This window comes from Drosophila elegans, unplaced genomic scaffold (assembly GCF_018152505.1).
Source record: "Drosophila elegans isolate 14027-0461.03 unplaced genomic scaffold, ASM1815250v1 contig_1, whole genome shotgun sequence".
Classification (NCBI taxonomy): domain Eukaryota; kingdom Metazoa; phylum Arthropoda; class Insecta; order Diptera; family Drosophilidae; genus Drosophila; species Drosophila elegans.
The window spans coordinates 585,687-601,905 of record NW_024545461.1 but is presented as its reverse complement, the minus strand read 5'-3'; the positions used below and the strand labels follow the sequence as shown (position 1 = coordinate 601,905).

Sequence of the window (16,219 nt, the reverse complement as noted above, 5' to 3'; positions counted from 1 at the left end):
TGGCTGAAGCAATCCAAAGTGGAACGAGAACGGATCCAAGGGTTTTCGCTGAGGTGACCACACACGGCCGGAAGATTGCGGGACTGCTGGATACAGGAGCCTCCGTAAGTCTACTGGGCAAAGACAGTAGAGAGCTGATGGCCAAACTCGGGGTAGAGATGGACAGATATGTGTCCGTCGTTAAAACAGCTGCCGGTGAAGACAGATCCATAATCGGAAAAATAAAGCTTCCTGTTGGATATAAGGGGATTGTAAAGGACATTCTCTTCTACATATGCCCGTACCTGGAACAATCGATGTACTTGGGGATCGATTTCTGGAGATCTTTTGAGTTGGCTCCAGCAGTTCTAGGTGACGAAAACAGCGAATCCAGTCAAGCTCAAGTAGCTGAAGTCAAGATGTCCCAGATCAGCCACTATGCGGAAGATAGAAGACAAGAAACGGGGGTAGAAGCTTGGGACCTGGGAATGAATGAAGCTGAGGAGTTGGAGAACGTGAAGAAGGAATTTTTGACTTACGAAGAAGCCGGGCTAGGAACGACTGCAGCAGAACAGCACCAGATCCAGCTGGTGGAGGGCGCAGTACCGTTTAAGGATCGTTGTTACCCGCTATCACCAGCGATGCAGGAAGTGGTCTGGAAAGAAGTAGACAAAATGCTAGAGCTAGGGGTTATAGAGGTTAGTGATAGTCCGTGGAGCAATAGAACAACACTTTACCAATTCGTGATGATGCCTTTCGGCCTCTGCAATGCGGCCCAAAGATTATGTCGATTGATGGACCAAGTCATTCCGACACAACTACGATCAAACGTATTTGTCTATCTGGACGATCTTCTGGTGATAGCTCCTGACTTCCAGACGCATCTGCGATATCTTCGTTTGGTAGCACAATGCCTGAAACGGGCAAATTTGACGATAGGGTTAAAGAAGTCTAAATTTTGTTTCAAATCTTTAAAATACCTTGGGTTTATCATTGGGGGTGGAAAGCTGCAAATGGATCCAGAAAGAGTCTTGGCCATACAGAAGATTCCTGATCCGAAGAACGTAAAGGAGTTACGAAGCTTCCTAGGTACAGCAGGGTGGTACAGACGATTCATAAAAAACTTTGCATCCATTGCAGCACCGCTAACTGACGCCCTCAAGAAACATCCAAGGGGCAAGTTTTCCTTGACTCCGGAGGCTGTCGAGGCCATAAAGCACTTAAAGATGGCGCTAACTACAGCCCCAGTATTAGTCCATGCTGATTTTAAACGTCCATTCTTTATCCAATGCGACGCCTCTAACTATGGAGTGGGAGCAGTATTGTTCCGTAGCTTTCTTCTCTTCCAAACTGAATAAACATCAGATTTTGTATTCCGTCACTGAAAAAGAATGTCTGGGAGCGGTATTAGCAGTTGAAAAGTTTAGGCCTTACTTGGAGCTGATGCCGTTTACTGTGATCACGGACCACGCAAGCCTAAAGTGGCTAATGTCTCTCAAGGATCTAAACGGGCGTTTGGCAAGGTGGTCTTTAAGGTTTCAGAGTTTCAACTTTAAAATTGAGCATCGCAAGGGAACTGAAAACGTGGTTGCTGACACCCTGTCACGCTGCATAGCAGAGCTGAGTTTCGATTTATCTGATGCCATTGGGTTTCAGACGACAGAATTCGAGTCCGCGGAATACCAAGAATTAAGAGAAGAAATTAGTTGAAATATAGCAACATTGCCTGATTTACGCGTAGATGGAGGATTAGTCTTCAAAAGAACGACATTCGAACAACTTGACGACCAAGTAGAAGGCTCAATTTGGAAGCTGTGGATCCCGGCAGGAATAACATCTACACTAATAGCGAACGCGCACGAGGATCACAAAGCTGCACACGGGGGGATGAAAAAGACACTTCATCGTCTGAAACGTTATTTCTACTGGCCGGCTATGACGACACAAGTGCGGGAGTATGTCCGGAATTGCACCAAATGCAAGGAATCAAAACCACCAAATTATCGTTGTCAAGTCGGAATTGGTCAAGAAGTAGTCACGGAACGGCCGTTTCAGAAGATCTATATAGATTTTCTTGGAAAGTATCCCAGGTCCAAAAAGGGACAAGCATATACATTTGTTGTTGTAGATCATTTTTCGAAATTTACCTTTTTAAAAGCGATGAAGGAGGCGAGTGTTGGGAAAGTGGTCGAATTCCTGGTGCACGAGGTGTTTTACAAATTTGGCGTACCTGAGGTAATCCACTCCGACAATGGGAAACAGTTCGTGTCGAAAATATTCCAAGACATGATCACGGCATTCGGCATTCAACACATGCGTACCGCTGTATATTCACCACAGAGCAACGCAGCCGAGAGGGTAAATCGGACCATTCTAGCTGCAATTAGAACGTATTTAGAAAATGATCATCGAGACTGGGACCTATACTTACCGGAAAGTGTCGATTCGTGATTCCGTGCATGAGGCCACGGGTGTAACACCGTTCTTTGCAGTATTTGGACAACAGATGTTCCTAAATGGAAACTGCTACAAACTGGCAAGAAAACTGCAGTCTTTGACAGAACATCAAATAACGACGCTGGATCCAGTAGATAAGCGCCAACTTATCCGCGATCACATTCGGGAGAATCTCCATCAGGCATATGAACGCAGCAGTCAGCGCTATAACAAACGGGCGCGAGTTTTCCATGCCAAGCCTGGCCAAGAAATCTACAGACGCAATTTCACTCAGAGCAATTTTGGAAAGATGTACAATGCCAAGTTTGCTCGAAAATATGTGAAATGCCGAGTCATACGCCCTATAGGGAACAATGCCTACGAATTGGAGGATCTGGGGGGGAAGCCTGTTGGGATTTTCCACGCAAAAGACCTAAAAATGTAAATATAAATAGTGGATGTAGCTGTACCCGTACACACGCATACTTACATATATACCTGGGTAGCAAAACAAGAGTCTAGTGGGTGTAGGCCTACGTTGGGCACAAAAGGCGAATCGGGGGGAAAGGCAGGATAGCAAAGTTGTTGTTTTGATTATTAAAAACACTATAAACACAATTTCACGGCAAGTCAATCTTTCAATGTTTACAAATAATTCGCTTCGGCCAGCATTCTCGCAAATTTTTGTGTGGTGTTGCAATTGAAAGCTATCGACAGGGGAATATCGCCCTAAGAGATGGTAGTGTGACCAGTTTTTCAAAGGTTAGCAGGGCCAAGAAAGAGAGGGGAAGTGAGGAGAGTAAGAGGCGCTCTGGTTGGCGGTCAGAAAAGAGAACCTTAATCCGCTCTTAGATTCCACCACCTCCCCTGGCCCAGAAGCATCTCCACCCACACCAAACCATGAGGAACTGCACCCACACCGATAGCTGAATGAGAGCCGAGCGGCTACGTGATGCAAATGGAAGAGGTCTCTGCCGTTGGCGAAAAACCGAGAAAGGGATCAGGGAAAAAAATCGGGTGATGCTGGTGCTGGGCAGAGGGTATAAATAGGGCTGAAAGGGATCAGGCCACCACGAGTTCCGAAAAATGTTTACAGCAGCAAGTGGTTCGGGAAATTTGAAGTGAAAATTAATATATATAATATTAAAAGTGAGTTAGATGATGGGGTAGTGGCTATCATTCTAAAGTGTAGTATCATGTGTAAGGATGCTCTCTGGCCGGGGTACAGATCTCAGTCAGATCCAGGAGTCCTTTACAAGAAATTTGTAAATCACCGAAACACCGGACTAGAGAGTATCATTCAACGAGTGAATGAGTCGTTTAGGGAGTCACACCGAAGATTCTCATAGACGCCGGGGGAGAGAGAGTTGGTGTCGGAGTTGGTCGCGCCGTACCTTGTTCCTGGGTTAAAAATTCCACGGGCTGGACCTTGGGGCGAGGCCAAGCCAGGCAAACAGTTTTCGCGAGTATGGGGACGCCGGATAGTCCCGCAGATCACTTCCGCGATTGGGACACGTAAGTCGCTTTCCGCGTGTCGCAGGCCAAAAATTCACCGGGCTAGACCTTCAGACGAGGCCAAGCTAGGATACTATTTCGCGAGAGTAGGGCCGGGGAGGTTGCGTCGCGCGCAAGTCGTTCTCGACGTATCGGATGCCAAAAATCCACCGGGCTGGACCTTCGGGCGGGGCCAAGCCGGATAGGATTTGTCGGACACGAGGGGGGATTGGAGGAGAAAGGATGGCGGTACGATTGACCAGTCGGGAATGATGTCCGCGCGCAGGTCACATGCACTACGAAGAGAAAAGCTATTGTACTAGACCAGACGGGCCGGGTGTCCACGTACGGGTCACATGCACTACGAGGAGGGGAATCTAAGGTACTAGACCGAACGGGATGGGTGTCCACGTCGGGTCTCAAATGCTAGCTAGGGTACTAGACCAGACGGGCCGGGTGTCCACGTACAGGTCACATGCACTACGAGGAGGGGAATCTAAGGTACTAGACCGAACGGGATGGGTGTCCACGTCGGGTCTCAAATGCTACGATGTGGGGAACCAAGATACTGGACCAGACGGGCCGGGTGTCCACGTACAGGTCCCAAATACTACGGGGAGTGAGGTTAGGATACTAGACCGGACGGGACGGATGTCCACGTACAGGCCCCATGCACTACGAGGGGGGAGGTTAGGGTACTAGACCAGACGGGACGGATGTCCACGTAGAGGCCACATGCACTACGAGGAAGGGAGCTAGGCTACTATAAATAAAAAGAATCACGATCATGGAATTTACTTTGTTTTATAATTCTATTTTATTATTATTATTATTATCTTTTTATTTATCTACTGTCTTCCTACGAGTCCGCTACACCGTCTTTGTTTGACGGATAGGAATTTTGCATACACTAACCTCAAAACAATCACTAGTCCACTTCTTCACTAACCGCGTGCCTTCGCGCGGTCGAGGCGTAACTCGAATTATCCGGCAAGCGAGTTAAGGGAGGCGCGTCCGCTCCGTTCTACTTTTCCGGCACGAGAGACCTTTATTCATTTGTCGTCGCGCGGTCGAGGCGTTACTCGAATTACACGGAAAATTACTGCGGGAGACACGTCCGCCCCGTCTTACCATTCCGACACAAGAGACCGCCTGCTCGATCGGTGTGTGACCACCTTCCCCACGCTCCCTTTTTCCCGCTTTCGGGATTTCTAGTATATTTCTTAATTTCTAGTATTTTCTGTACTCACTAAATACCTGCTGGCGTTGCCACTCGGGTTCGGAACTTAGCTTAACTACGGCTTAATATTCAGTTTCAACTTAATATCTATTATTCATTATGTGTCACTTACACCTATAACTTACATACTACTAACTTAATATTTAATATTCACGATCAGTCGCTTATACCTATAACCTTACATATTACTATTCAAAAATTGTATCGTACACCTAAGTGTGTACGTTACACCCCCCCTTTCTTCCCGTGGCGCGATAAAAAGGCGCCCGTCGCCGGTAAACTAACCTTCGAATTCCCTACGTGACGGCGTAGCTAACAAAGGACTCGGTCTTAATCTATTACAATGGTTATACGAGGCTTATACAGTGGTTATACAATGGTTATACGGTGGTTATACAATGAATATTAAATTTATCTGCGGCTGCATGCTGCTTACTGTATCGGGTCGTTCGATCCGACAATACTATCGTCGATCCTATCCGGATGGGCTTCTGCGTAGTACGGTTTGAGCTGGGATATGTTGGCGATGCGTCGCCGTCGATCTCCGGGACGTTGCAGGCGTACCAAGTTCGGAGATGTGAACTTCGTAACGGTGTAAGGGCCGTCATACTTGGGAGCAAGTTTGGCGGCGAATCCCTCGGCTGCTTTCGATAAGGGATGCTGTCGCAGCCAAACTTGACCGCCGAGCGTGGGTCTCCATTCTCGCCTTCGTAGGTTATAATGTCTCGCCTGGTCTTGAGACGCTCGCTGAAGATTCGCTCGTACGATGTCGAAGATGCCTTTGAGGTGAGACGCCTTGTCTTCAGGACCTGTATGCACGACCGCCGATCCGGGGGTGAGTTCATCATACAGCATCGCAGGCAAGCGTGGTTCTCGTCCTTGAGTTAGAAACGCGGGACTATACCCCGTCGAATCCGATACACTGCTATTGATCGCGAGGGATATCTCTGGCAGCATATTATCCCACGAACTCTGGTCGCCTTCCGACAGCTGGGATATCAGCGTCTTAACAGTGCGGTTGGTCCTTTCTGTGGGATTCTCTTGTGGACAATATGGAGCCGTGTACTGGACTTCTACGCCGAGCTTGGTGAAATAGTCTTTCAGGACCCGGCTTGTGAATTGGGTTCCATTGTCGCACACGAACTTCCGGGGAATGCCCACTCGTGCAAGTATACGTTCCCGAAACGCTTTCTGCACTTGAGCTGCGGTGGCTTTTCGGAGTGGTATCAGTTCTATCCATTTCGAAAATACGTCGTGAAACACCAGAAGCATGGTATTTCCTTGTTTTGACCGGGGTAGCGGGCCTACAAAATCCGCGCAGAGAATGTCGAAAGGTTCGTTGACAACCCGGGTTAGCATCTTACCTGCCGCTTTGGTTTGTTCCGTCTTAAACTTTTGACAAGATTCACAATGGCGAACATGGCGTTTCGCGTCGCGATACATACCGGGCCAGAAATACCTCTGGGTCAGACGCGTAATTGTTTTTCGGACTCCCAAGTGTCCTGCGGTCGGGGAATCGTGACATTCACGTAAGACGCGGCTTCTACGAGAAGTTGGCACACAGAGCTTCCACGGGAAGTAGTCCTCATCGTCAGCTCGGTAACCCATGTTCCTGTAGAGCTGGTCGTTTTCGATCATGTAGTCAGCGAATTTCTCGGGTTCCTCCTGTATTTGCTCCTTCATCCTTTTGATCCAGTCGCAGTGGTCCTCGAGTTCGACAGCACCCTGCAGTATCTCACAAGGCTGTCGAGAAAGTGCGTCGGCCACGACGTTCAATTTACCTCGTCGATAGCGTACGTCGAATTGGAATTGCTGCAATTCTAGCGCCCAACGCGCTATTCGGCCAGAAGGGCTCTCAATAGAATTAAGCCACTTGAGAGCTAGATGGTCAGTAACGACCTCGAATCGGTACCCTTCCAGGTAGCACCGCACCTTCCTGATTGCCCAGATTATGGCCAGACACTCTTTCTCCGTGGTAGTGTAATTTTGTTCCGCGGGGGTTAATCGGCGGCTAGCGTATGCGATGACCTTCTCTTGACTTTCGGAGCCCTGTGATAAAACTACGCCCAAGCCGACGTCACTCGCGTCTATTTGCAAAATGAACTTCTGGTCGAAATCCGGACAGCCTAATACGGGAGCAGTAGTCAGGCATCTTTTAATTTCTTCCAAGGCGGCTTGCTGTTCTGGTCCCCAAGTCCATTTCCGTCCTTTCTTTAGTAGCGCGGTCATCGGTTGCACGATAGTCGCGAAGCTAGGGACAAATCGCCGTATATTGGCGCTGTATATTGGCGACTATTCCTAGCCATGGGAATTTGCCAATAGCCATGCTTCAAGTCCAACGTGGAGATATATCGGGCGTGGCGTAATTTCTCCAGAATGTGATTGATTCTCGGGACTGGGTAGGCGTCGGGCACTGAGTGTGCGTTTAACTGACGGTAATCTATACACATGCGCCAATCGCCAGTTTTCTTCTTGACCAATACGATGGGAGCGCTGTGTGGGCTTTTGGAGGGTTCGATGGTCCCGTCACGGAGCAGTTCGTCTACTTGGGCATCGATGACATGTTGCATCGCGGGGTTCCGGGGATAATATCTTTGTTTTACGGGCTTGTCGTCGCGCATGACGATGGTGTGCTCGGCGACGTGAGACACCCCGTGCAGTTTCTCGAATAAGGCCAGTTCCCGATCGATGAAGCTTTGTTGCGCCGGACTCAATAATGTGCTCTGTCGCTGTTCTTCATTTTCTACCGTCCCCATCCTAATGGGCGCGCCGGCATTGATGCTCGGGGTCATAGCTCGCGTAGGAATAGGACTGGGTGTCTCTGCTTCTTCTGGCCTGGCAGTTCCCAAATGGGCACCAACCGCAACAGGGTGCACCGTTTTCTCCTGGTTGCCCCGCGCCTTTATAAGTACTGGCTGTAAGAAAGGGTCTCCAGCCGCTTGGGCTTCGTTTTGCAAGTCGAGTGCAGCTCGACCACATCGCACCTGAGTTCCCGCTACTTTGAGGAAGTCCATTCCAAGTATTACACGATCTAACATGGTGGGCATTACTAACATGGGTAAGAGCACCGTAGTGCCGGCCAACGTAACCGAGGTTCGCCAGAGCTTTGTCACATCCAGACATGACCGATCGGCCAACGCTATTCTAGTGACAACATCCTGTAACTCGTCTGCACTCGCGGCCAGTCGAGTAAAACTTTCACTGACGAAACTCCTCGATGCCCCTGTATCAATGGTGGCGTCCACACGTTGTCCTCCGACTTCTATCGCTGCTGTGATGAGCCCGCCGTGTAATCTCACGACCCCTTACTGGGGTCGGGTTGCTGCTCCGTTCGTCTCCGCCGCACCCGGGTTCCGGCGGAGGCGTTCTCCGTTTCCCGACGCATTTCGACGGCAACATTCTATAGTCAAAACTCCTGGTCGCCCACAGTCCCAACAGAAATCCCGACGTGGGTTGGGGCAGTTCCTTTGGAGATGTCCGTTCTCTCCACAGCGATTACAAGCCCGCCTTATGTCTACTCGAGAGGTTCCTTGACCGATCATCTGATGGGTCACGTGTCCTGTCTGCGTTGAATTCACCGGATTCCGGAATGGGTTCGGCGATCGGCGAAGTTGAGGTTCTTCTTGGTTCCGGTCCGTGGTTACTTTTGGCTCGCGTCGAGTCGTCTCGAGTTGTTTGACACTCTCATATTCTGTGGCCATATGGGTCAATTGTGTCAAAGTCGCGAATTCACTGCGTTTAATATACAGTCGGTATTCTGGAGCCATGTTTTCATATGCCCGGTACAATTCTTCCTCTTCTCGATAACCGGCTTGCTGCATCTTGGTTCTGAGCTCGATCAAGTAGGTCTTGAAAGGCTCTCCTCTCCGCTGCACGTGGGTCCGTATCTCATCTTCCAACCGCTCGAAATATCGAGGTGGTAGGAAGAAGTCGAGGAATTCCCTCCTGAAAGTTCCCCATGAGGCCGACTGTAGGTGGCTCGTGCGAAACCACCGTGCCGCCGGGCCCTCCAAGATCTCGGACATAACGCGGGGTACCTCCTCCGGGTTTATCCTGTAAGTCATCATCTTTTCCTCGAGCGCGGCGATGAGAGTCAACGGATCCGAACTCCCATCGAACCGTAAATTCCATTTGTGCATCTTCTCGGGGAGCAGATGTTGAGTTGGAGCCGTGCTGCTCCGTGTGTCTTGTCCTTGTAGATCGGCGGGTAAGCGGGCGTCTACCGGTGGCATCTAGCTACCGTGCGTCGATCCTGGGTGGATCCCTCGATGGCGGGCTGGTGTCCCGATCGATGTGGCTCCGGTCGTCATGGGAATGGTGAGGGATTCTGCGAACTGTCCCGTCTCACCGTTCCTGCCTGGAGGGTTCGGACTTGGGGCCCGGCTACTATATTGCTCCTGCAACTGAGCCAGTCGGTCCCACACGCTCTGTGGGAACGACCCTGTGTTGACGAGGTTGGCGAATACCTTCCTGTTCTCCTCGACGGTTCCGTCGGCTTTAAAACCAAACTCCAGGGCGAGAGCGCTGAGTTCGTCTTTTCGGCGAGCGTATATCCAGCGGACTCCTATACCTGGATTCTTAACAAAATCGGCTTCTTCGTACTCACCGTCAGATTCCTTAGGGTTACTCATCATTGGTTATCCTCTTCGATTTAGTTTGGTGTGAACTTCCTTCTCAAGTCTTCTAGATCCTTCCGGAGATCGGTTCGGGTGACTCTACCCTTCCTTTTCTTCAGTGGGTCTTTAAGCCACTTGGGTGATTCTCTAGCTAGTCTCGGTGTCCCTGTTCGGGCGCCACTTGTAAGGATGCTCTCTGGCCGGGGTACAGATCTCAGTCAGATCCAGGAGTCCTTTACAAGAAATTTGTAAATCACCGAAACACCGGATTAGAGAGTATCATTCAACGAGTGAATGAGTCGTTTGGGGAGTCACACCGAAGGTTCTCACAGACGCCGGGATAGAGAGAGTTGGTGTCGGAGTTGGTCGCGCCGTACCTTGCGCCTGGGTTAAAAATTTCGCGTGCTGGACCTTGGGGCGAGGCCAAGCCAGGCAAACAGTTTTCGCGAGTATGGGGACGCCGGATAGTCCCGCTGATCACTTCCGCGATTGGGACACGTAAGTCACTTTCCACGTGTCGTAGGCGAAAATTTCACCGGGCTGGACCTTGGGGCGAGGCCAAGCCAGACGAACGGTTTCGCGAGTATGAGGATGCCGGGTAGTTCCGCTGATCACTTCCGCGATTGGGACACGTAAGTCGCTTTCCGCGTGTCGCAGGCCAAAACTTCACCGGGCTAGACCTTCAGACGAGGCCAAGCTAGGATACTATTTCGCGAGAGTAGGGCCGGGGAGGTTGCGTCGCGCGCAAGTCGTTCTTGACGTATCGGATGCCAAAAATCCACCGGGCTGGACCTTCGGGCGAGGCCAAGCCGGATAGGATTTGTCGGACACGAGGGGGGGATTGGAGGAGAAAGGATGGCGGTACGATTGACCAGTCGGGAATGATGTCCGCGCGCAGGTCACATGCACTACGAAAAGAAAAGCTATTGTACTAGACCAGACGGGCCGGGTGTCCACGTGCCGGTCGCATGCGCTACGAGGAGGAAAGCTAGGGTACTAGACCAGACGGGCCGGGTGTCCGCGTGTCGGTCGCATGCGCTACGAGGAGGAAAGCTAGAGTACTAGACCAGACGGGCCGGGTGTCCACGTACGGGTCACATGCACTACGAGGAGGGGAATCTAAGGTACTAGACCGAACGGGATGGGTGTCCACGTCGGGTCTCAAATGCTAGCTAGGGTACTAGACCAGACGGGCCGGGTGTTCACGTACAGGTCACATGCACTACGAGGAGGGGAATCTAAGGTACTAGACCGAACGGGATGGGTGTCCACGTCGGGTCTCAAATGCTACGATGTGGGGAACCAAGATACTGGACCAGACGGGCCGGGTTTCCACGTACAGGTCCCAAATACTACGGGGAGTGAGGTTAGGATACTAGACCGGACGGGACGGATGTCCACGTACAGGCCCCATGCACTACGAGGGGGAGGTTAGGGTACTAGACCAGACGGGACGGATGTCCACGTACAGGCCCCATGCACTACGAGGGGGGAGGTTAGGGTACTAGACCAGACGGGACGGATGTCCACGTACAGGCCACATGCACTACGAGGAAGGGAGCTAGGCTACTATAAATAAAAAGAATCACGATCATGGAATTTACTTTGTTTTATTATTCTATTTTATTATTATTATTATTATCTTTTTATTTATCTACTGTCTTCCTACGAGTCCGCTACACCGTCTTTGTTTGACGGATAGGAATTTTGCATACACTAACCTCAAAACAATCACTAGTCCACTTCTTCACTAACCGCGTGCCTTCGCGCGGTCGAGGCGTAACTCGAATTATCCGGCAAGCGAGTTAAGGGAGGCGCGTCCGCTCCGTTCTACTTTTCCGGCACGAGAGACCCTTATTCATTTGCCGTCGCGCGGTCGAGGCGTTACTCGAATTACACGGAAAATTACTGCGGGAGACACGTCCGCCCCGTCTTACCATTCCGACACAAGAGACCGCCTGCTCGATCGGTGTGTGACCACCTTCCCCACGCTCCCTTTTTCCCGCTTTCGGGATTTCTAGTATATTTCTTAATTTCTAGTATTTTCTGTACTCACTAAATACCTGCTGGCGTTGCCACTCGGGTTCGGAACTTAGCTTAACTACGGCTTAATATTCAGTTTCAACTTAATATCTATTATTCATTATGTGTCACTTACACCTATAACTTACATACTACTAACTTAATATTTAATATTCACGATCAGTCGCTTATACCTATAACCTTACATATTACTATTCAAAAATTGTATCGTACACCTAAGTGTGTACGTTACACATGATAATATAACGTACATCTTCAGAAAAGGAAACGGGACGAGTTTGGCCGAGAAAATAGGACAGGCAACCGGGACCGGGAAAAGAAGGCACCGTCAACGAAGAAGTAAGTCCGTTCCAAAGAAACAATTTAATATAAAAAGAAAAAAAAGGGAAAGTAAATTTAAAATTTTCCGGTTAAGGTCACCGTTGGCGAAGTAAACAAATAAATAAATAAAAGAAATAAAATAAATTATACGATATCTGGACCACGTGCAACCGGCTCCGGGCCGGACCACGACAGGAAGAATTATTCCTTTAACCATATACATACCCAAAACCTTTTGAATTAGCCGCACCACACTGGCACGGGATTTGTTTTCGTTGAAATTTTTCTTGTCGACTATAAAACAATATTGCTCTACAAAAGTTAAAATATGAACTCAGCATTGATGAAAGATTTAAAATAGTTTTTTAATAAATTAAATAAAACATTCCCTCTTAATATTATTTAAAATTACGTCCCAATAATTTAAATGAAAGTCGTTCGTCCACCTTAATCTAAGTTTATATGTTAATTTATTGAATTATTTATGCACCACTAAACTTATATATATATCCCACATACATACATCATATATTGTTTATTAACATATGTCCTAAATAATTTAAGTAGTATTTGTAAGTAAAAAGAATTTAATATAATCAGAATTTCGTGAAACAAGGAAAAGAATATACATTTGCATAAAATTACATATGTAAATTTGCGGAGGTCTCGCAGCAGTTGGGATGTAAATTAGCAAGTAAAGTAAATAACCTACACAACTATATGCGAATGTAGAAAGAGGTAAAGTCTCACATTAATAAGTTTAGAAACCCCGAGATAAAAATGATCTCAATATTAAACCCCTGGTTGGAGCTCCAAATAGGTAGGGTAATTTAAATGAATAATCATGAATTGATCAATATTTATATATTCGTATATGGGTCAACAAAGGTGTAATTAAAAATTTAAATCAATTTCAAAGGAAGTGTTGCCGTATGAATTTGACATCGCAGCTGTAGCAAGGGGATGCAAATATATGCGTTAGGTTAACAGGAGATATAAAGCAAAAATTTAAGATGAATGTTTATGGTTAATAATAAAATTGTAACGTGAGGATGTTGTGTCGAGTAAAACTTTCACTGACGAAACTCCTCGATGCCCCTGTATCAATGGTGGCGTCCACACGTTGTCCTCCGACTTCTATCGCTGCTGTGATGAGCCCGCCGTGTAATCTCACGACCCCTTACTGGGGTCGGGTTGCTGCTCCGTTCGTCTCCGCCGCACCCGGGTTCCGGCGGAGGCGTTCTCCGTTTCCCGACGCATTTCGACGGCAACATTCTATAGTCAAAACTCCTGGTCGCCCACAGTCCCAACAGAAATCCCGACGTGGGTTGGGGCAGTTCCTTTGGAGATGTCCGTTTTCTCCACAGCGATTACAAGCCCGCCTTATGTCTACTCGAGAGGTTCCTTGACCGATCATCTGATGGGTCACGTGTCCTGTCTGCGTTGAATTCACCGGATTCCGGAATGGGTTCGGCGATCGGCGAAGTTGAGGTTCTTCTTGGTTCCGGTCCGTGGTTACTTTTGGCTCGCGTCGAGTCGTCTCGAGTTGTTTGACACTCTCATATTCTGTGGCCATATGGGTCAATTGTGTCAAAGTCGCGAATTCACTGCGTTTAATATACAGTCGGTAATCTGGAGCCATGTTTTCATATGCCCGGTACAATTCTTCCTCTTCTCGATAACCGGCTTGCTGCATCTTGGTTCTGAGCTCGATCAAGTAGGTCTTGAAAGGCTCTCCTCTCCGCTGCACGTGGGTCCGTATCTCATCTTCCAACCGCTCGAAATATCGAGGTGGTAGGAAGAAGTCGAGGAATTCCCTCCTGAAAGTTCCCCATGAGGCCGACTGTAGGTGGCTCGTGCGAAACCACCGTGCCGCCGGGCCCTCCAAGATCTCGGACATAACGCGGGGTACCTCCTCCGGGTTTATCCTGTAAGTCATCATCTTTTCCTCGAGCGCGGCGATGAGAGTCAACGGATCCGAACTCCCATCGAACCGTAAATTCCATTTGTGCATCTTCTCGGGGAGCAGATGTTGAGTTGGAGCCGTGCTGCTCCGTGTGTCTTGTCCTTGTAGATCGGCGGGTAAGCGGGCGTCTACCGGTGGCATCTAGCTACCGTGCGTCGATCCTGGGTGGATCCCTCGATGGCGGGCTGGTGTCCCGATCGATGTGGCTCCGGTCGTCATGGGAATGGTGAGGGATTCTGCGAACTGTCCCGTCTCACCGTTCCTGCCTGGAGGGTTCGGACTTGGGGCCCGGCTACTATATTGCTCCTGCAACTGAGCCAGTCGGTCCCACACGCTCTGTGGGAACGACCCTGTGTTGACGAGGTTGGCGAATACCTTCCTGGTCTCCTCGACGGTTCCGTCGGCTTTAAAACCAAACTCCAGGGCGAGAGCGCTGAGTTCGTCTTTTCGGCGAGCGTATATCCAGCGGACTCCTATACCTGGATTCTTAACAAAATCGGCTTCTTCGTACTCACCGTCAGATTCCTTAGGGTTACTCATCATTGGTTATCCTCTTCGATTTAGTTTGGTGTGAACTTCCTTCTCAAGTCTTCTAGATCCTTCCGGAGATCGGTTCGGGTGACTCTACCCTTCCTTTTCTTCAGTGGGTCTTTAAGCCACTTGGGTGATTCTCTAGCTAGTCTCGGTGTCCCTGTTCGGGCGCCACTTGTAAGGATGCTCTCTGGCCGGGGTACAGATCTCAGTCAGATCCAGGAGTCCTTTACAAGAAATTTGTAAATCACCGAAACACCGGACTAGAGAGTATCATTCAACGAGTGAATGAGTCGTTTGGGGAGTCACACCGAAGGTTCTCACAGACGCCGGGAGAGAGAGAGTTGGTGTCGGAGTTGGTCGCGCCGTACCTTGCGCCTGGGTTAAAAATTTCGCGGGCTGGACCTTGGGGCGAGGCCAAGCCAGGCAAACAGTTTTCGCGAGTATGGGGACGCCGGATAGTCCCGCTGATCACTTCCGCGATTGGGACACGTAAGTCACTTTCCACGTGTCGTAGGCGAAAATTTCACCGGGCTGGACCTTGGGGCGAGGCCAAGCCAGACGAACGGTTTCGCGAGTATGAGGATGCCGGGTAGTTCCGCTGATCACTTCCGCGATTGGGACACGTAAGTCGCTTTCCGCGTGTCGCAGGCCAAAACTTCACCGGGCTAGACCTTCAGACGAGGCCAAGCTAGGATACTATTTTGCGAGAGTAGGGCCGGGGAGGTTGCGTCGCGCGCAAGTCGTTCTGCCAAAAATCCACCGGGCTGGACCTTCGGGCGAGGCCAAGCCGGATAGGATTTGTCGGACACGAGGGGGGATTGGAGGAGAAAGGATGGCGGTACGATTGACCAGTCGGGAATGATGTCCGCGCGCAGGTCACATGCACTACGAAAAGAAAAGCTATTGTACTAGACCAGACGGGCCGGGTGTCCACGTGCCGGTCGCATGCGCTACGAGGAGGAAAGCTAGGGTACTAGACCAGACGGGCCGGGTGTCCGCGTGTCGGTCGCATGCGCTACGAGGAGGAAAGCTAGAGTACTAGACCAGACGGGCCGGGTGTCCACGTACAGGTCACATGCACTACGAGGAGGGGGAATCTAAGGTACTAGACCGAACGGGATGGGTGTCCACGTCGGGTCTCAAATGCTAGCTAGGGTACTAGACCAGACGGGCCGGGTGTTCACGTACAGGTCACATGCACTACGAGGAGGGGAATCTAAGGTACTAGACCGAACGGGATGGGTGTCCACGTCGGGTCTCAAATGCTACGATGTGGGGAACCAAGATACTGGACCAGACGGGCCGGGTGTCCACGTACAGGTCCCAAATACTACGGGGAGTGAGGTTAGGATACTAGACCGGACGGGACGGATGTCCACGTACAGGCCCCATGCACTACGAGGGGGAGGTTAGGGTACTAGACCAGACGGGACGGATGTCCACGTACAGGCCCCATGCACTACGAGGGGGAGGTTAGGGTACTAGACCAGACGGGACGGATGTCCACGTACAGGCCACATGCACTACGAGGAAGGGAGCTAGGCTACTATAAATAAAAAGAATCACGATCATGGAATTTACTTTGTTTTA

At 49.8% G+C, this 16,219-nt stretch overlaps 1 protein-coding gene across 1 annotated transcript in view; it reads left to right on the top strand.

Annotated features, from left to right (window-relative positions):
• Nucleotides 1–2,139: 2,139 nt before the first annotated feature.
• The window catches only part of LOC121466766, a 48,978-nt gene continuing 34,898 nt past the window's right edge, over nt 2,140–16,219 (top strand). The window contains exons 1-2 of the mRNA XM_041707163.1: nt 2,140–2,337; nt 2,378–2,824. Coding sequence (XP_041563097.1) covers nt 2,140–2,337; nt 2,378–2,824 — 645 coding nt within the window. The remainder of the gene's footprint in view (nt 2,338–2,377; nt 2,825–16,219) is intronic.